At 47.3% G+C, this 21,531-nt stretch overlaps 1 protein-coding gene across 2 annotated transcripts in view; it reads right to left on the reverse strand.

Annotated features, from left to right (window-relative positions):
- STX3 (syntaxin 3) overlaps window positions 1-21,531 on the reverse strand; it is a 39,018-nt gene that overhangs the window by 2,471 nt on the left and 15,016 nt on the right. For both annotated transcript variants that reach the window (XM_054563738.1, XM_054563737.1), the window contains exons 2-10: window positions 20,461-20,544; window positions 11,135-11,234; window positions 10,195-10,269; window positions 9,003-9,070; window positions 7,375-7,483; window positions 6,417-6,490; window positions 6,085-6,219; window positions 4,291-4,401; window positions 2,689-2,802 (exon numbers count right to left, since the gene is read on the reverse strand). In XM_054563738.1, coding sequence (XP_054419713.1) covers window positions 2,719-2,802; window positions 4,291-4,401; window positions 6,085-6,219; window positions 6,417-6,490; window positions 7,375-7,483; window positions 9,003-9,070; window positions 10,195-10,269; window positions 11,135-11,234; window positions 20,461-20,544 — 840 coding nt within the window. In that variant the 3' untranslated portion in view covers window positions 2,689-2,718. The remainder of the gene's footprint in view (window positions 1-2,688; window positions 2,803-4,290; window positions 4,402-6,084; window positions 6,220-6,416; window positions 6,491-7,374; window positions 7,484-9,002; window positions 9,071-10,194; window positions 10,270-11,134; window positions 11,235-20,460; window positions 20,545-21,531) is intronic.

Consider the following 21,531-nt stretch of genomic DNA (forward strand, 5'->3'; position numbering starts at 1 on the left):
GAAATCCAACAGACACACCCAAGACAGGAACTGAAATTAAATATCCCACTGAGAAGAAGCAAAGCCCTCTGATCAGAAGGCAAATTTAAAAAATCTCTGGGTCTTCTCTAGCCTTCACACAAACTGTCACGTCCTCATGGAAGGGCTTGTCAGTGGGGAGGCACAACTGCTTCTGGGAAGCACCTACTCTCTCCCTGGCTGATGTGGCTCAGTTTGGCTGGGCACTGTCCCGGAAAACAAAAGGTTGCCGGTTCAATTCCTGGTCAGGGCACACGCCTGAGTTGCAGGTTCCATCCCCAGCCAGGGTGCATGTAAGAGACAACTGAGTGATGTTCCCCTCCCTCTCTTTTTCCCTCCCTATCCATGCCTCTAAAAATTAAATAAAATCTTAAACACACACACACACACACACACACACACACACACACACACACACACACAAAACCTATTCTCTCTGTGAGGCCCACATCAGCCCTTTCAAATACACGCTTCAGAAGCTTTCTGGGACTCGAATCTTCTCCACGATTCCCCTTACACTCCACTTTCCTTAGAAGGCAGAAAGGCACACTGAAAAGAATATGGAAAAGTTCAGGGGTTCTATTATGGTGGCTCCACCTCATGAGTTGTATAGCATTGGGAAGTTTCTTAACTTTATTGAGCTTCAAAGAACTTTCCTGTCTGAAAAAGGAGTAACGTTATCCTCCGAGAGCAGTAACTGCTACACAACTAGGGAAGAGAAATGTAGGTTGTCTTCCTTCCCTCCTATTCAGATACCTTTCTTTCTCAGGTCACATGGAGGCAGAGGAGTCCAGACCTAGTAACAATCAGTCCCAATTTCATTAGGAAATAGGGAATACATCATGGTGAGCAACTCAACAACTGCTTAGTAACTGAGCATGTCAGCTGAAAATAATATATTAATGAGTCTCCTCATTTTAAAAAATGATTCATTTACATTCTGAATTCCTGGAATTAGGAATCATAAGGGGCATTATGAATTTGCAAGAAATTTTTCATCCAAGGAAATGGAAAGATATCAACTATTATGCCTTTGCTTAATTTTAACATCCTTTCTAATGAGGGTCTGAACAAACCTTGAACTTTAAAAGCAAAAAAAATAATAATAACAAAGGGCTAGATGCCAAATTCTGGGCGGGGGGCGGGGGGGAAGAACCAATCAATTGATTACTCAAGAGTAATCACCTCATTGCTGCCTATCTCTCCAGAGGAAGGTGAATGTTTAGTGCTGTAATGATGTGGCTTTCTGGCCCTCCAGTCACATGGAAGGAGGAGGAAAGAAATATAAAGTGAAGGATTACCTCTGGATATCAATATGGTAGTTAGTGTCAAGTCTTAAAAATATTTCTATTTACCTCAATAATCCAACTTCTCTGCATTTGTAATAAAGACAATAAAAATGAGAAAACTATTATATGTTAGTCATACTGTTAGTAATAGTAGGATAATAATAACAAACCTCCAACATTGGGAAAATGTTAAATAATTGAGATTATATTCACAATCTTGTGCTGAAAATCAGAGTTACAAAGAGATTTTAGTGGTGTGGAATGATGCTTATAATTTTGTAACTGGGTAAAAAACTATAGATAACTATAACTAGAAAACCATAATCAGGACTATATAAAACTAGATCTCAGTGTGTAAATATGCCACAAGGTTATCAGCCATAGTATTAAACATTAATTCTCCTCAACTTTTCTGTTTTTTATGGGTTTTTAAACAAAAATACTGTCTTTTATTAAGAAAAATAATATTCAAGAAGTCACAGACTTACCAGTCTTAAGTTTTAACAGTCCCAATAACTAAGCCTTTCTTATCATGTTACCACTATACACATGAAATCCTGATTCGGGGGTCAGCTTTAGTCTTTCTACCAGATTTTCAAGAAATTAATAGGCTAAACTTTAAAGTCACTATCCTGTAAGGTCCTCTAGACTTCATAGACAATGGTGCATGGCTACCTTGTACAAAGAGAAACTGAGATATAGCAAAGGACCCTCCTGTGTGTTCAAACTTGGTACTGTTCCTTAACTTTCCTTTAAGCCAAGGTGTCTTCACCTGCAAAATGTGGATAATAACACCTATCTCATAAGGGTATTGCGAGGAGTCAGTGTTATGTGTATATGGTGTTTAGTATATTATCTGGCACAATTCAACACTCAACAGTGGTAACCACTAAATCATTTTCAGCCCAACCAGTCAGCCACAAACAAATCCCTACAGACCCCATTTCCGATTCAAAGCTTCATTTATATTGAAAAAGAGACAAAAGCTAAGTCCAGCATCCAGGAAATCCAGTAAGAATTCAGAAGACAAAGCCCAGATCCAAAACCCAGACAGTACCCAGCTTAGGAGCATGCTTGCTGGGGAAGGAGAGCGGCAATGAGGTGCTCAGACAGGCCAGGAATGGTGGTGAAATACATTACAAGGCAAGAGCAGGGGCAGAATCCACAGGATGGGAACGAACAGGAGACCCAACCCATGGACTGCAGCCAGAACCCAAGAACAATTTCAAAGAGATGAAAAAATGCACAGGCAACTGAAGGGTTTAGAGAGCTCAGTGTGTCCAAGGACAATCACAAGGTGGAAGAAGTGGAATTTGAAATCCCAGGCGAATTTGTCAAGAAGAAGCCAAAACAGAGTCCCAAGAACCTTCCGTTTACTTACATTTCAGTGCAGCAGCCTCTCGGGCCGCCCTTATTTCAGCCCAACGGAAAGTCCAATAATCAATGCTAAAATGCCCAGCAATACAACTACTACCACAATGATAATTATCAATTTCTGGAGAGGGATAAGAGAAACAAACAAAAGTCATTATTACAAACAACCAAAGAGCAATAATAATAAATAACAAGTCATCCAACACCCAGCCCCCTCTCACTTCAACATTGAAAGCATCTTATCAGTTCAACGAAAAAAGCCTACATCTCTCCATGACCACATTCTATTGGGATATTTTATATTTGCTCGATTACTTCTTGGCTAGCAATGGAAACAGAGTTTCAGCGAACGGCTCACACTGAGGTCTTGCACAAGCGGAGAGACACAAGAGCAACTATCATGGAGCCACCAAATAGCAACAGGTCAAGATATAAAGTGACTCATTCTTCCTTTTTGAGAGGGGGTGTAAAGATGTTCTTGATATAGTCCTAATTTCAAACTTCTGTCCATCTCTCCCATAAAGTACACCAGCCCCTGATGGCCCCCGGGGCCGTCCCAATAACTAAAACATGATTATGGTCCTATTGTGAGCCAGCCTGGGTCCATCACGTAAAGTAACTCCCCCGCATCCTAAATCCCTGCACAAGCAATAAGTAAAATGAGAGGAAAAACAAGGAACTAAGGGACAAATATATCAGAGCCCAGGAGAAACAGGAAAGAACAGTCTAAAAAGCAAAAGCCCCAGAGCTGGCCACCAGTCAGTGGGCAGAGAAGCTGGAAGGCCTCCAGCAACAGGGCCGCCAACAGGAAGGGGGAGATAGGATGGTGTGGTGGAAAAGGCATGATTGGAATCTGAGCCTGAGCCCCAGCTCCTATGCTGAGGGGGTGGCCTGAAGCCAATTATTGAAATACTTCACCCCTGACCCTCAACGGTTTCATCTCTGAAGTAGAAATAATAGGTGTTCCATGAGATATATGAGTAAGGTGTTTACATAGCAACCAGCACAGCACTGGGTTCATGGTAGAGAAAAAGTGGGGCACATCTTGGGCTGCTGGAGCAGAAGACAATGAAGAGAAGGTTTCTGTAGACAGAGTCGTCAAGTGTAACACCTGAAAGGACGATGAGCTCTGTCCAAGAGCAACGCCCGGGCAATACATCCATGCTACAGACCTGCGCTCAGTGTGGGTTCCTGGGTGAGAGCCTGGGAGCCAGATCCATGCAAGGCACACCTGGGAGGGAAGGACGGCTAGTCTCTAAGAAAGGCCGACGCAGGTGCTTGGATGAGGCCAGGACAGGGAGAGAAGGCACAGGTTCAAGGACATGGGTGGGGATGACCAGAGAGAGGAGAGGCAAGTAGGAGCAGCTGAGACTGAGGCGCTCACCCTCCGAGCTTCACTCTGATACTTGACGGCCTTTTTGGTATCAGCCACAGCCCGCTCCACGAAGCCCACTGACTGGTCCATGTTGTTCTCAATACGGTCAATCATGGCTCCCTTTCCCCAAATGCAAGAGGTGGCAGCAGCAGAAAAAGAGAGAGGGAGAGGGAAGAAGAGCGAGAGACAGCGCACAAAATGGACTCTTCTCTGAAGGCAGCTGGAGAGTCTCACCTTCCGGGCCTGCCCCTGGTATTTCACAGCTCTTTTAGTTTCATCCCGTGCCTTCTCCACGTGGTCCACTGTGTGCATGACGTTCAACTCTATGTTATCTAACATCTCACCCTGCAAAGAACAGACACTAGTCACACTCGATAACCATCCCCCGCCCAGGACAGTCTTAGCAATCCCCACATTATAAACCTCAATGCCGAGAGGTCCACCCAGAAATCGTGATATGCGGCCTCCCGAAGGGCATGCTTCCACTTTCCCCACCGTGATTTACCCACAGTTCCCAGTCCCTGGTGGCCACTCATTGAAGAACTTATCTGTGACAGGTACTGGGCTGGTCACCTGGGGCCGCCTAGATGCCTGGTAACTACATGTTCCTAGGGCGTTACCAGGATCCTGGCCTCTTCCCAGCAGTTCGGACCTGAGCCAAGTTCATTTGTCCTGAGCTAAGTTTGTTCAACACGACAGAACAGTGCCTGGCCCACCGTAGGATCTCAATAAACATCTGAGGCTGGGAACATGTGCTTTCTCCGAGAGATTCCCAGGCCCCGTAAGTGATACACTGGGTGCACCCAAGCTATCTGGCTGAGAACAGCCGTCTCTGAACAAGATTCCCAACCACTTCCCAGCAATTACTTCCTGACAGGAAGTTGTATCATTCCAATTAATTTCTGACATCTTAGGTTGGGAACTCCCCTCACCTCCCTACACGCTCCTCGGCCTGACCTATCGCTTTTTGGCAGTCTCTGTGCAGAGAAGGCACTTACCAGCACTTGACTCTCAAACCAGCTCCTCGGCAAGGCAGTGTGGGGAGAAGAAAGAAAAGTGGGGCTGGAGGGACTAGAAACATGGTCTCAAAGGCCAGGAGGGGTGGAGGAAAGGCACCTGAGCCTGGAGCAGGGAACCGACATCAACAGCCAGCCAGGCAGCACTGGGGCTTCGGCTGGGTTTTGTGGTCCTCCTCCCAAGGGAATGGTTTTCAGTCCTTTCCAGCTGGCTGAGCAGCTGCAGGCTCACAGTGATGGTGGCCCGACACCAGGACACCGTGCCGTGTCCGACTGCATCGTAAGGACTGAGAGCCGTCTGACTATGTGGCACTAACACCACACACAGTGACAAAGACTTACACCCCTGAGAAGTCTACCTAGGGATGAAACAAGCCGTCCAGCTAAGCACCATGAGTGTTTTGAGTTTTCACATAAATATTGTGCTATTCCTTCATTCATTTGTGCTGTCTGCTCTTGTTCCTGATCAAAAAGTGTCAACAGTTTTGGAAGAACAAATATAGAATAAAAAACAAAAATGGAAAAAAATTAAAACTTCCGTTAAACCTAACTTTTCACTGTTAAGTGGGGAAAAGATCGTATGTTTTTGTTATTTCCAGTGAAATAGTTCATTCAGGGGACTGTTTTAAGGCATCATCATTAAGAGACCAAATCTCTAATTACTTACATACATACATACATACATACATACATACATACATACATCCTGAGTCTGGAGGGAACTAACTAGGCACTTGACAGACACATTGAACCCCATATTAACTAGAAATGGCTCTGAGGCCCAAGTGCCAGGAAAGAATGACAAGGCCGAGGCTGCCCCATGTGTCAGGGCTCAAGAGTGTATTCCTTTCCCTGGGATGCTGGAATTCTGTTTCTCCATTATTGATTCTGATCATTCCCCACCTCGCCCGGCCTCGCCCCACCTGGCGCCCAGCAGGCCCCTCCTCACCCTTCTCAGGAGAACCCGAGCATCCCTCTCCTCCCGGTCACACTGGTACCCATGGCCAGTTACCTGATTCTCCACCAGCATGGCGATGTCCATGAACATGTCATGAAGCTCCTTGATGCTGCTCTCCAGCCTCACGATGTCCTTGTGCCGTCCCTCGATCTCGCTGAGGGCTTGCTTGGAAATCTGAGAGTCGATGATCTACAAGCGGCCATACAAAGACAGGCCATAAGCCACCATTCACCTGCCGAAGCCCTCACACACCCTCCGGCTGAGCCCCTCATCTCCCCTGCCGCTCTGCACCTGCAGCCCGCCCTTCCCTCGCTCCCCGAATGGAGCTCCCCAGGGACCTCCTTCCTCTACAGAGGGGCATGCAGCCCAGCTCCCGAGTCACTCACCCCAGAAGTGAAGATGGCAGGGTTTCCACTCTCCAACATCTCCTCCAGCTCCTCATCTGTTGTCTTTTTGCCGGCTTTGTAACAAAAGGAGAGCATCAGATACCAGGTCAAAGCACACCATTTCAAAAGTTCTTTGGAGGTGAAGACTCTGGTAACTCAACCATAAAGACCGCGGCCTGCCCAACACTCCCCCAACAGTCTCCTGACTCATTTGCCTTCTCATTTCTCCCCTGATGCAACTCGTCTTTAACGTGATTAGCAATTACCTTCCTGAAACGTACACCTGACCACGTTCCGTCCCAGCTCAGAAGGTTTACTGGCCCCATCACTACGCCAGGGAGTCCAAGGCCCTCAGGACAAGGAGCCGGTTCCTGGGTGAGCCCTCCCTCCATCCCAGTGAATCTCACCCTGCTACTCCCAAATACACACTTTCCCAGGCCCTGGACAACCTGCGACTCCTAAATACACCTGCGTTTTTCTGACTACGTCCTTGTTCCTTCGGTCCCTCCCCTCACAGGGCGTGCCGCCCCACAGGGTCCTGCATTCCCTGTTACTCAATTCCTAAAGGCCACGGCTTCCCTGACGTCACCGCTCCTCACAGCAACTAGCGCTGCGCCTTCCATTTCATACATGTTCTTCGTCATCAAAAAGACAGCAAAAAACAGCACGAGTCCCCAGGAGAGCAATTGTTTAGTGTCTCTCCTCTACGTATAGGAAATGCTGGCTCCCACAAGAACAAAATCACTTGGGCCTGATAAACACTGAGCCACCTTGCAGCCCAGAACCAGCATCCAGGAAGAGCCAGCGCTGGGACACCTGCCCTGAGCTTGGCCACAAGATATGAGACAGAGGCCACCAGCGCGGTTGCTGCACCTTCTCCCCAGGTCTCACCACCTGGATGGACAACCACGTGGCAGAAAAACACAAAAAAAAGCACCCCTGAACTTCAGACACATACTGATTTCGAGCTGCCGCTGGATTCGCCCTTTGCTGCGTTCACGGAAGTCCACCTGAGCCTCGTTGTATTTGGTCATCACCTCCACAAACTTCCGGGAGAGGACAGAGTGCTGTGGGAATAACGTCAAATGCAGTGAGCCCGCAGGAGGTGAGGGAGGTGGAAGGTCCCTCACTGTTGTAGAACCCCCACCCCCATCCCCATCCCCACATTGGTCTTTTGATTCCAAGTTGAGTAGCACTGGCCGTGGAATTGAAAGGCCAATGTATGAAACTCAACTTTTTGATTTCCTAACTTTACAGCAATGGGAGAGACCACTGGCCTTTCCAAAGTATGTCCAGCATCCTGTTTACCTGCCCTGCTGATGTCATATGGTGATTGTGAAGCCAGACCAGAGAATCTGTGAATCTCAGAGCCCTGCACCCACATGGACCAGGAGCATTTTTTCTGCTACAACCCTTGGCTTGCTTTCTAACACCGCCAGACTCCCTTTCTGCATCCAATACCTGCCAAAGATCCTGAGTTCTTACTCGAGCTGTTCTCCCCCCCTTTTCTTGGTTCTAACTAGAAAAATTGATGTATTCACTCAGTAGCCATTCAGCCTTACTGGTTTGAAAAATCACCAATATTTATATTTTTTTCCAAACCCACTACCACCACGCAAATTTAGAAAAAAAAAATCATTGCAAAAACCCAACTCAAGACCCACCTGCCTCCTCCCTCTTCCCCACTCTGACCCAACTTTCAGGTAGCTACCAGGTTACCTTCCTAGCAGACTACAACCTGAAGTGGATGCACACAGGCTGCCCGATCATAATCAGATGCCCCGGACAAGCAGTCAAGGACCTGTGGAATGCGGTGCCACCTTCTGTACCAAAAACTCAACGTCCACTGTCCCACAACAGCTTTTCCCAGGTGAGCTGCCCTTCTTTGTTTGCCCTTCATCGCTGCCCTACCCCCATCACCGCCACTGCTGCTACCAACACACACACAAACACGTATGTACCCACACACACGTATGTACACACCCACGCACACACACTCCCTGCTCCTGTCCCCTTGCCTCTTGGGAGAACCTCTATCCCTGAGCCCGTCCCTGTGGGCACTCTTACCCATGCAAGGCCCAGCCCGCTCGGGCTCCTCCCAATTCTTCACGAGATCTTTTAAGGCTCAGAGCACAAGCATTAGATTATGCGTTTTCACACTGCTCTCCTGTCAGGCCTTACATAATCGATGCCTTATGTCACCTGAACGTTATGCCAGTTCTTTAAGGACAAGGGTCATGTCTTGGGTGACCACCAACCAGCCTAACTCCAAACTGGACAGCTAATGACAGACAGTCTTTAGAGAGCTTTCGGTTTCCTCGCCTATAAAACAAAGAGGCACAGGAAATCCTCAGCGGCGCTCTGGGAGCCCTGGGAAGTCCTTCGGGGCCTCCTAGGGGAAGCAGCACGTGAGAGAGGGGCCAGGAGGGCTGGTCCCAGCCCCGACCTCTGCTTTACCCTGGACAGCTCCCCGCTCCCAGTTCTTCAATCGAGTTCCATGTAAGAAGTGTATTTTTAAAAAATCCTGAGCTGAGAAAAAGAATAAAAGATTGGACTAGATGATTGTTAGACCGGAGAAGGCCCTACCTGTGATTTCCGAATCCGAAGGTCTGCTGACGAGCGGATCTCATCTTCTTCAATGTGCCGCTCCATATCTGGAGAGGAGACAGTTTACTGTAGCAACGCACCTGCTGCTCTCTTCTGAGACACACGCAGTTCAATTTAAACCTCCTCCCTTGTTCTCAAAGAGCCAGCCCATGAAGACGGAACAGGCAGGCACAACCTCAAGAAGTCGGCTTGCGTGGGAGCCACAGGACTTGCATTCCACACCCTCTGCTATTACCAGGTCTTCTTTGACTGTATCTTAGCAGAGCAGTTAACAGCATGAGTCTTTGTCACCAAGAAACTTAGCCTCAAACCCTTGTCCTGCCACTTATTAGCTGTGTGGCTTTTGGAAAGCCACTTTACCTCTTTCAGTGTTCCCTCACCTATAAAATGGAATAAATAATGGCACCCCGTCATAGTCCTGAGGTGAAGATGCCGTGGGAACGCCCAAGGGGAGCTTGGCCCAGTGGCAGACACACTCGCACTGCTACTATTAGAAGCTGCCCTGATGAGAAAAGCCATTGTAATTTGTTTCAGGGGAAGAAATAATAACTTGGGCTGAGCAATGCTGATTTCACTCTCTGACCAAGAACATGGTTCACCAAACACACGGCACAAGAATGCAGATCGTGGCCACGGAACTAAGAGACTCTCTCTCTGGGCTGTCAGAGGAATCGAATCTCTGACACTGGCTTCACTGAACAACACTCTAAACTGAGCGGGTGGGGCTGGGGTAATGGGAGATGGGGTAATGGGGGATATATTTGCCCCACGCCCCCCCTGAGAAATGTCTATAGACTAAATAATATATTTTGCATCTATGTATCTCTACCATTATTATTCAAATGTTTGTAGGTGCCAGGAAAACAGAGAAAGGTCGTGGGACTAAGTTAAAGCACCCAGTCACGCAGCCACTCAGCGGCAGAGAGCACACGTGCATTCTCATCTCCTGACTCCAGTTCTGCACTCTCTCAACCACACCGATGATCCAGAACAGGCAAACTTCTGGGGCTAAAGCAGGTCACTCCAGGGACAGTGCCCAAACCACAGGCAACGATGGAGCAAGTGGTGTCACTTCCATCGGGTTAAGTTTTGGTCCAGAAGAGTTAGACCCTGCGGATGTGAGACACATGGCGGGTGGGGGGCCGGCTTGTTCCCTTTGCTCCCTTCTTACTCTTCAGTTTGTTCCGGACGTTGTTGGCCCTCTTCTTGATCTCAGCTGTGAGCTGCTCTAGGTCATCCTTGGTTTCTGGGTAAACAAAGACAGGTAGGCACAATGAGAAAAGACCAATCAACAGAGGAGGGGAGGCGCTCCCTCAGGCACCCATCACCCAGGCTGAGACTGGAATCTCTGGGAGAAGAAACAGTGTGTGAAAGACCTGTGGGGACACGCGGCACTCGGGGAACAGAGTTGAGTCTGGCTACAGTGCAGGTAACATGGGGCAGGGTGGCAAGAATGTGGTCAAGGCGATTCCTATATACTCCGCTAACACGTTTCAGCTTTAATCTTTAAGTAATAGAGCGTCACTGAAAAATCTGAACAGTGAAGTATGGTATCAAGCTTGTTCCTTGTACTTAGGGAATCTAAGATATAGTCCCAAATTCCACTCTAAAAATGTGAGATAATTAGGGGGGATAAGTTTGCCTCTGTGGTGGTAACAAATAGGAAACTAGTGATGGGAGGGACTGAGGTGAACTTGAACCACTTTGGAGCACCTCCTGAGAACACGCACTTGACCTGGAAGACTTGGAAGCGGGGCTTGGGAAAGCATTTCAGGCAGAGGAGATCGCACAAGCCACAGGGCCGAGGTGGGGCAGAGATGAGGAAAGTAAGAAGCAGTAAGAGTCACTGCTAGTCACAAGAATGACCAGTGGGGAAGGAAAGTCTGGCTAAATGAATCACGTGGGGCCATGAAGACAAGAGCCGACTGCAGCTGGTCAGGGTGAGCTCAGACAAGGTACAGCAGGATGGGAGATGAGATAACGTGACACCGGTGGAATGTAATGGGTACGTACACTCTCCTGCTGTTCACAGAGGGAAGGAAAAACAAGACTGGCTCAGCCCCAATGCCAAAGGTCATCACTGGGTGCGTCAGCTCTGGGCAAACACTCACTTGGCTCTGGAATTGGCGCAGAGAGAATGATACTGTAGAGCTTCTTAGCCTCCTCCACGTGCTCAGAGATCTTATCAATGCTGAGCCGAGTCTCCTCGATCTGTAATCAGAAAGACAATAGCCTTTGTCATCAAGGAGAAAGAATATATGCACAACTGAGATTAAAGCTTATTAGCAGAGTTCCCTGGTGAAAGCTGCCCACCTTCAGGGTTTGTGGAAGAAGATGATGAATAAATTGTCTTCTGCTTTTCATGGATAAACTAATCTCAGCAGAGCAGCCACTGAAAATTCATGGTCATTGCTCCGAGAGGAACACATGTGCCCACCTTGGACAGGGAGATTCAGGCCAGAGTCAAGAAGAGCCAGGAAAAGTCATGAAGAGGAATCAGAGGAAAGGGCCAACACACCCGACCAGGCAGATCCTGTAGCCCCCGAACCTGCCCTCCCCCCAAAGTGAGAAGAGAGAGAGTGAGGACGGCAGAGAGAGGAAAAGAGAAGGAAGGAAAGAAAAGAAGTGCAAGGAAGAGAACACACCTGGAGAGTGAAAAACAAAGAGAGAAGAATGACAGGAACAGCCAGACAGGAACAGAGAAAGAGAAAAGAAGAGAGAAAGAGAGAGACCCAGCAGTGACCATATCAGAACGCAGGTTGAGATTCTCCTGAACATGTTATCTTCTGGTTAAAGGCCTCCTACTAGCTGATTCCCTCCAATGATCAAGACCCAGAAGCTTGAGGGGTGAAGGTTTCTGCACATCTCAAAGGTTCCTGATTATACAAGGTGAGTGTCACGAAGTGTTTCCAGCAGACCTTCCATCCCAGAGGGAGCCCCATCTCAAGACACTGTTGCGTAGGCATCCAGGGCAGCCTCAGCCCCCTCCAAAGGCTCCAGCCAGCCTGGCACCCTGGCTCCTGCTGCGGCAGAAGCCCCTGTCCTGCGCAGGGAGCACCACGTGCTGAAGAGACCTGGACACCCACCTCGTCTACCTGCCTTACTCCCAAAATGAGGGCAAGTCAACGCCACAGTGATTAACAAACAGAAATCTTGTAAAATGTCAATCAGGAGGATCTGAATATCTGAGATGTGACAGAAATAAATCTCAATTTGTGGCTTCCAGCATCCCTTTCTTCCAGTAAATAATTAAACCTGATCATAGCTTTCCAAATTGCACAGAAAGCAGGAGAAATAAAAGTGGAGTTCTCCAACCCTCACATCCGTATTTTTACCACTGGAGCAGGGGTTTTCCCCTCTATAAATATTAGCCTTGATGGACCACATTTGAAGAGTTGAATCACTTGCTCAAAGACACAGAAAGAAATTTCAATGTGATCATTTCATCAGTGTCCATATACAAACATAAGTAGCCACCCAAACATTTGTGAAACATTTTAACAGTTGGCAGAACAATCCACAGGACTGCATTAGTACCTTTATTCAAATAAGGAACTGAAATGTTACAGACGTCGTAGGTCACACAGGTGGTGCAGGGGACAGCGCCCAAACAGTGCTCTCCAGACTGACGAGGATGCTTCTTCCTTTAAACCTAAGCCTTGATGTTTGGCTTCTCCATATTGTTTCACTTTTAGCAGAATTCCATTTCTATGCGACTATTAAAAAGGCCCATGTTATCACCTGTGAAATCTGGCGGCCTTAGAGGCATAACCTCCTCAGAATCAGGCCCTTGGGTGACCAGAAATTGCCCCATTTACCCTTCCCTTTCCCGTTGTCTCTCACATCAGACACTGGATCCCCTTAAAAACTCATAAAATGTCACTGCATCACACCAGGCTTCCATTTCCATCATGTGACTGTCTTGCCAAAGCAATTCATTATATTATATAAAACAGGACTGAGGGGGAAAAAGGCTTTCTAGAATAAAATACACTAACCATTAATAAATGAATTTAACATAGTTTAACAAGCCAGAGGTCTTAGACTTTGCATGTTCAATGGATCGGATGTCTTAGAAAATATATTCTGGAATGTTACTTCATAAACGGAAAAGCATCGTGACCTGAAGTTGGATCAATGGTATAAAAAAAGAGACAGGAAGCTGCTAGGATGAGGTGACGGGGCCTCAAGCTCAGAGTCCTGGCCCTATGGACAGGAGCGCAGAGCCCTGATGCTCCGCCCTCAGCCCGCCTGCAGGACTTCCCTGCTCCGGGGAGCACGGCCTCCTCTCCCATCTCCCCGCCCCCCCTCCCCCCGCATCCTCCACCCACTGTAGCTGCTCCTTCCTCTGTCCTCATCAACCTCACCTTTGGGAGGCATTTCAGAAACTGATTTAGTAATTCAGTCAGTGCAGCAAATCCAGGGGTGTCCAACTCGTGGCCCACAGGCCCCATGCAGACCGAGAAGGCTAGGAATGCCGCCCGACACAAAATCATAAATTTACTGAAAACCTTGTTTTTGCTCGTCAGTCTTCATCAGTGCTTGTGTATTTAATGTGTGGTCCAAGGCAACAACGCTTCTTCTTCCCGTGTGGCCTGGAGACACCCAAAGGTTGGACATCCCTGCCAGAGAGCTTCAGGATGGGCAACGGGCTAGTCACAAAGCTTTCTTTTTATGAACTTTGTGTCTTCACTTTTTCTCGGAAGTGTTGGTTTTCCTAAGAGGTAACTTTCTGGGTATTTCATGGTGGCAGCTACATGCAATTAATTTCCTTTTGTGCATCTGCCAGATAACCAAAGGCTCATGGAGGCGGGGGACGAGGGTGCCCAGGAACCGGGAACCTCGCAGGAAGTCTACACGTGCTGAATCTAAAAGCTCACGGCCATTTGTTCGTTTGTTTGGGGTTGCTTTAAGGGTACTGACATTCCCCTGCACAATAATATGTTTAAGAATGATAACTGATTTAACACATATCTGTATCAGAAACAAGGGCCTTCGCAGTCTGCCTGTGAAGCGCCCATCCCTCTCTCCCTTTTATGCATGAGAACATTTTGGCTCAAACAGGTAGAGACACTCACCCAAGGTCATACTGCAGAAAGGTGAAATCAAAGTTTGAAGGTAGCATCTGTTAGATACTAAGCCCTGCATCCTGAACCAGGTACAGGTGCACAAACCACCTACAGGCAGCTCCTCCGCCTTCTCTCCCAGGTCCAGGAACATCAGCCTGTGTCAGGTAATGTGTATGTTTGATTCACAGTTCTGTGAGGGACTCGGTGGACTTTCACTGAAATCACAGGCCTTATTTATTGGTTTTCTAACCAATGCTCCCTATGGACAGCTTTTTACACAAGGTGTGCTCGTGAAACACTGCTGATCTAGGGAACCAACCAGGTTTTTTAAATCACCGTGCTAAATTTGCAACTAATACATCCTCAGTGCCTGCTTACTGTATGTTACTTTTTATTTGTCAGCAATGTGGAAGTCCAGGTAGTATCGTTTAAGAACTATAGTAGAGTTTAGAATCAAACAGACTAAGTTCAAGTTTTGGCTCTACCTCTTAGCAGTTTTATGACCTTGAACAAGCCACTTACCACCTACCCCGGCCCCAGTTCTCTCACCTGTGAAATAAGGATGATCATAGTTCCCACTTCCTAGAGTGTCTGTGGGGTTTAAATGAGATAACACACGTCTAGCACTTAACACAAAATACATGCTCAATAAACACTGAATAACGATGATAATAATACAATCATAACCAGCAATTACTGCACATTCATTATATGGCAGGTACTATGCAGTGCCTATACAGGGACATCTCATTTAACCCTCACGGCAATCCTAATATTAACAAATGCTCTATGATATCATCAGGAGCCACCCAAGGAAATTAAGCAAGAACAGCACGTTGACCATTCTTCAAGCTGGGTGTCTGCCTCAGGGACTAATTAAGATTATCCCAGGATACTAATCACCACCATCTAACTAAAAGGAGAGAGCTATTTTCAAGGCATGGATAGCCTCTTCCCTCGGGACCTAAGTAGCCAGTGAAACTTAATTAGACAACGGAAAGCAGAGAAAGTACTATTGCACATCTTTGGAGAACTGGCAGATGTCGTGCGCTGGGGCAGAAAGCTTTGCCCATTCTACCGAAAACATCTCTGCCTCTCCCGAGTTCCATGTACCTGTACCTCTCTCTATTTAGGCATTAATTCATGCATATTTATTTATTGAAAACATAGTATGTGCCTCCCTTTAACATGACAAAAGTAATGGAGTTGCATGGGTCAAATAAATGACTGCTTCTTTTCACAGTTCATTACTTTTCACCCAAAATGTTACAATCCAAAACAGTCCTCACACTAGAAGTTCTGAGTGAAGTCCTCTTCGACTGCTTGGCTTCTTTTCTTTGGAAAACAAATACACATTGATGAGAAGGGACAGAGAAAGGTCTCAGTCAGCCAAGTAACAGGAGACAAATCCCTCAGGGGTTTTATCAAGATTGGGACTAGTGTTTCAACTCTCTCTTATGAATGAAAAGGCATGAATGATCTCGGAGTCCTACTGACCAGTGAAAAACTAGTACTCTTAGGCAATACTCTCCAATCAATCCAGTGCATTTGGGCTTTGCATCACTCAAAATTTAGTCAGGAAAACAAAAAGCTATCGAATTGAAGTAATAGAATACAGGGAGCTCTTTACACAGAGATGGAACGGCCAAGAAGCCAAACAGAGGATGGTGAGACACTCTGGAAATGAGCAACAGCAGGGTGGAGGGACAAAGCGGGAAGGCAGGACCTCCTGGGCCTAAGGCCAAGGCCCCTCCGAGGGGGGCCAGACCACAGTGAAGCGGACCAGCAGAACGGGACCATGGAGAAAGGGGCTGTCAAATGAAAGTTGAGGCCATGGAGGAGACAGGTCTAGGGAGGAAAACCAATGCCTCTTCCCTCTTCCGTGAGTCTTCTGCCAGTGCCTCCCCGAGGTCAAACGCCCCAAAGCCAGTTGGCAAGGGAACCTAGGAAATGCGCTCCCTGCCCTGCAGAGCAGAGCACCGGAAGGGCGGGGGCTGGACCTGAGAAGAAACAGGCAAAATGGCAGGCAAGGGCTTCCTGCCGGCCCAGCGAAGAGCCCAGAAATGCAGGACTTACCAGCTCACCTGGTCATCCAAACAGTCTATGTAAAGAAAGAACCGAAAAGTATTTAACCTGCTATAGTTGATTTCACGCCTGGATTTCCAAGTTACATTCACTTTGAGGTTCCTCGTTTAACAAAAATCAAGCCCACCTGGCAAATCCTTACACTTTCAAGAAGGCCCTCCTCCCAGTTCCTCTAACCAGGTGCGCTCCGCCCACCAGAGCCCCACAGCACTTTGCTGGCACTCAGCCCACTCTCACTTCTCCCAGGCCTGACTCAGACCTCCTCGAGGGCAGCGACTGTCTTGTTCCTCTTAGACAACTTGACATCCATCATGGTGCCAAGCACGCGGTGTCGCTCTGCAGAAGGACGTAAGTAACCGCAGGAAAACAAGCACACACCACTGCAGGACCGTCTCGTGGACTTTTCTCAAGCACATCCAAAAAAGAAAACTTTCTAATACCATTTTCCAAAATGCATTCATTCATCCTGGTTAAGAGAAGTTACATGTCAGAAAGGGTTCTGTGAAAAAAATAAACAGGAAGTAAAGCAGGTCTCTTTATTACTGGACTTTTTGGAGCCTTCAGTAAGTTAACGTGCATTTTACATCTCCATGGTAGGAGGGAGTATGAAGCATTTCTAAAACATATTTGATCCCAGAAGTCTCTTTTGCATCTCACGCTGCCATCTGTGACATGCACTCTGACCCGCCAAACAGCCATTCCCACCTGCCCCTGCTCTTCTTGTTAACAGAACCCTGATTTTGTTTGGGCAGCGATGTTGTCAGCTATGGAGGATGAATCATGACCAGTTCTATGGCAATCCTGACAACCCTGTCCCTTTGCGAAGGAGTCAGTCTCATGGTCTCTCTTCTAGCTGAGAGTAGCCACAACAACCATGTGATCCATTGCTGGCCAATGGGGAACAAGGGAAATAAAGTCAGCTGGGAGGATGTGAGTAGTTTTCCTCCCTGTTAAAAGGATCTTTGACATTTTCTAGCTGCCCTGCTAGTGTAGGATGAGACCACACGGAGCTGTGACTCGGTGGCAGTTTTGGAACACAACACAAATTCTCTAATGCTCCTCCTGTTGACAGGTGGTAGTCCATGTATTGACCTTTTGAATCTGGTGGGCTTGCACTGCTTCAGCACCAGAGCAGAGCACAAGGGATTCCCGCAGCCGGAACGCCTGCCTTGGACCTGAGTCTCTGTGTACTGGACTCACACTCCTGACTCAGCTGTGCGAAAAGCCCAAACCATAGAAAGAGGTCAGGGGTAGGCGCTCCTACTGACAGTCAGCTAAACTTTCCTGAGTTGCTCTAGTCCAGGCACCAATGTTAAAATAAAGAAGCCTCTCTCAGAGTCCAGCCTTTGGCTGTACAAGTCTTCCCAACTAAGGCACCAGAAACTGCGGAGCAAAACTCATTCATCTGCACTGTGCGCTGTCTGAATTCGTACACCACAGAATCTGTCAGTAGCACCAAAGGGTTGGTTATGCCATTAACGGTTACAGCAATTTTGTTATACAGCAATAATCAGAACAGACTCTGTCCCTCAATCCTAAGGGATACGCCAAGAAGATCAGAAAGATACTGACCTAGAACCCCAACACCTCTAACCTGCTGCAGTGCCCCTAACTCCAGACTTCATCCACACCTTGCAAATGCCTCTCTGACCACCTGCCATTTGCACTGTGGGTCCTGGGCAAATAGCTGAGGGTGACCTACTTGCTGAAATGAGTCCAAAAGGCAGGTCTTATCACGAGAGTGACTTCCCAAGAAATCTACTTAGCTCTGTCCCACAGGGTGTGCGGGGTGGGTTCCCCAGTCACAAACAAAGGGAAACCCCTTCCGTTCCCCACATCCCCACTATCTGGAACGTGCTTTATTTCACTTCCAAGGATATTTGTAGACCACATCCTATAAAATCAACTCTGTGGCCTACTTACTCTAAACACATTGGGCAACACAATGGCAATGAGGACTAACATCACTGCAGACATACTTCGCGCATGTCAGGCACCATGCCGGGAGCATCATGTAACTTTCTCATTTTACATTTACAATAGCCACCTGGCCTGTTTTTGCTACAGAGGAGGCTGGGATTCTGAGCAGTTAGACAACTGTTCCACAGTTATACCACCAGCGATGGGCAGAGCTGAGGTTCAGACCAGGAACTGTGTGGCGCTGGAGCCTGTGTGATCTCTTTCCCCAGCTCGCTTGCTCTCGCCCCTGTCCTGCTCCAGCTCTTAGCTTTCCTGTGTTTTGTCTGATGAGAGAGCAGGAAAGTACCGTCTGCATGCGCCCACACCAAGGACTCTCTGGGGATTACCTCCTTAATCCCCAAGAAACCTGTGAGGTGTCTATCTTTCTCCCCATTTCACAGATAAACCCAATGAGACTTCAAGAAATTAGGGAGTGAGCCCAAGATCACAGTTCCTGGCAAATAAGGCAAATGAATTACTTTCAAAGGCCATACTCTTTCCCCCCACCATGCTGTCTCCTTTTTCACCCTAAATAGGAAAGGGCTCTTTTTTTCTAAATGACAAAAGAGCACATGACAAAGAAAAAGCTGCAAGAAAAAAAGCAGCCCTCGAGATCTCAGGTCTCCAAAAGCAACTATCACCCACCCAGTGCCTTTCAGTTTAGGTAACGCTTTCCAGGCATGGGACCTCCTGTGAGCCTCAGAGAGCCTTGAAGGGTTGGTGCTAACACCCCTGATTTCCAGAGCAGGAATTAAGGCCCAGAAGGGTTAGGCGACCTGACCAAAGTTAACTGCTCTTAAATGCTTACAGATGGACTCAGACCATGTTTTGGAGGCTGATGCTGACCACCTTCCCACCGCACCAGGACACTACCTCTCAGAGGCCCCCTTACTGGTTTAAGAGAAGAGGCAGAACACCGTCATTGGATAAGAGTCCTCATCCCTCATTCCTTATTCCTTATCTCCTTAGATTACGTTCTTGACTGCATCTGGTCCTCCAAGGCAAGGTCAGAAGGACAAGCTACAGTGACGTAAACATCTCAAGTCTAACGCCACTGGTAAACAGGAAGACATTTTCCTTCCAGGATCCACACCTGGAACAAAATTGAACTCATAAAACTCAGACGTTTCATCTCACTCTGACTTCTCAACCTGAAGGACAGACCCACCCACGGGGAGGGTGGGGCTCTGGGGAACGTCCACAGCCAACTTCCCAGCAGGCCGGCACACGCTTGCTCATGCTCCCTCTCGCAGCTGCTTATTACTCTACCACATGACCAGGCCCGAACCGTCAAGCCTCACTCCACTCCACTTAGACAAGAACCGGAGGGTGATTTCCCTATATCCATAAGCTAGGGGATGGGAAGCACCCACCTGCCCCCTGCAAAAGAATACAAGGCCTCTTGTCTTCTTTCCAAAAAAATTTAAAAGCCATTAAAAGAAACCATCCAATGGTGGCAGAGACTTTAGTGCCTGAACTTCTTGTGAGTTTGTTCTGTTTGTTTCAAAGGATCACTACTGAGCACATACATATATCTCAGATGCCACACTGAATGCTTTAGAAACATTATCCCATTTAATCCTGCTAATAACCTTCCAGGGAACTGTATTACCCATCCCAATCTACAGGTAAGGAAACCAAGCCTGCTAAGAAACATTCACAAGATCAACGGCTGGTCAGAAGCAGGGCTGAGGTTTGAACCCAGGTTTACCTGGCTCCAAAGCCTGTGTTTCTGCCCATGATGCACTATCCCCCATAGCTTTCCAGCACACACTCTCTCCCATACCACCTTCCCAACAAGGACCTTCAAAAAATCAAAGGCTCTGTGAGTCTGTAGACATGGGCAACTCATCTTCACCCCTATTCAACTTCAAAAACAAATTGGTGGTTTCCTGGCCTCTCCATTATCACTAGAATTAAGTCAAAGGAATAAAATGTTTGGAAATAAATCTGATCTGTAAGAATCACAGGCTTGAACATACAATGTGTTTTTATACTCGTGGCTAAGTTCTATTCAAATTATAGAACTTAGGCAAAAAGGCATATCACTAACATGTTGTCATGTTGCATAAGACTTTAAAAGCATCTCTTTAATTACATATCACTTACCTTCTGCTGACTTTCTTCCTAAAATTAAAAAATCCAAATCCTCCCAACTAAGTATTGCAGAGACTCTCCTTGTAACTTCTTGGTCTGGCCACCCCACCCCAGTGAATGACCGACTTTCTTGGCCACCCTTCAAAGATCTGAGGGTTTTTATTCTTCGCCGAGGACACTGTGTTTCCTTCGGCACATTCAGAAGGAGGCAGCAGAAGGTCGCCTACCTCAGAGAAGAACTCATCCATGAAAGCTGTGTTGTCAATGGCAATCTCAACCTCATCGGCATCATCATCCTGTGTCAGCTGCTTCTGGGAGAGACAAAAGGGGCAGGGTAAGACCACAAACGCAAGAGCTAGCTCACAGCACTGCATGCATGCCGGGGACAGAAGCTAGATCCACAGTAACCATTTTACATACATAATCTCCTTTAAAACTCAGAACAGCTCAGTGATGTGTCAGGCTCCAAAGCCACACTGTCTGAATTTAAATCCTAGTTCTACCATTTATGGACTTTTTTTTTTTTTTTTGGCAGGGTAGGGAAGAGAAAGACGGGCAAGTTACTATCCTCACTGTGCCTCGGTTTTCTTATCTGTGAAATGCTAATAATAACACTGCTTACTTCACAGGCTTCTTTAAGAAATCAATAAGATAATCAATAGTAAAAACACTTCTGCACAGTGTCTGGCATGCTATAAATACTCAATAAACTGCTAGGGTTGGTGACGGTGACATTACTGTAATTCATTCCAGTCAAAGAACCAAAAACAGAGAGGTTAAGTTACTTGGCCAAAGTCACATAGCTAAAATGTGTGAGCTGGCAGGTTCTCGCCCATCTTGGACTGGGAGCCCACGTGCCAACCCTTTCTCCACACTGTCCAAATGCATGACCCACCCTACCAGGGTCTCTATTAGAACAGCTTCCAGCCACAATTCCTCCAAACACTGGCTGCAAATTCCTACAATAGGAGTGAAGATTTTCCTGTTTTCGGAGACCACCTATTGCAAAGGAAACAATGCTCTATGTTGTTCCCAGTCAGAGTTCATGTTTATAAGGAAAAGGAAGCTCTGCCTCCAGCACCCAGCCACCCTTGGGGACGCCAGCTTCCTTAACTTCATTCAGCTTCCTCTGCAACATCACCACGTGGCTATCTAAAGGAAGGGCTTCCCTTCCAGGGCCTGAGCTTTTGCTCCATTCTTCTCAAAAGTTCTTCCCAGAGCACTGCTGCATTGCACACTGCCCGTTTCTAAGCACAGACAGAGAACGGGTTTTGGGGAGTGAAGGCAGGGAAAGGTTA

Source organism: Pteronotus mesoamericanus, unplaced genomic scaffold (assembly GCF_021234165.1).
Source record: "Pteronotus mesoamericanus isolate MK-2021 breed Mesoamerican mustached bat unplaced genomic scaffold, CSHL_Meso_final scaffold_83, whole genome shotgun sequence".
In the NCBI taxonomy this organism is placed as follows: domain Eukaryota; kingdom Metazoa; phylum Chordata; class Mammalia; order Chiroptera; family Mormoopidae; genus Pteronotus; species Pteronotus mesoamericanus.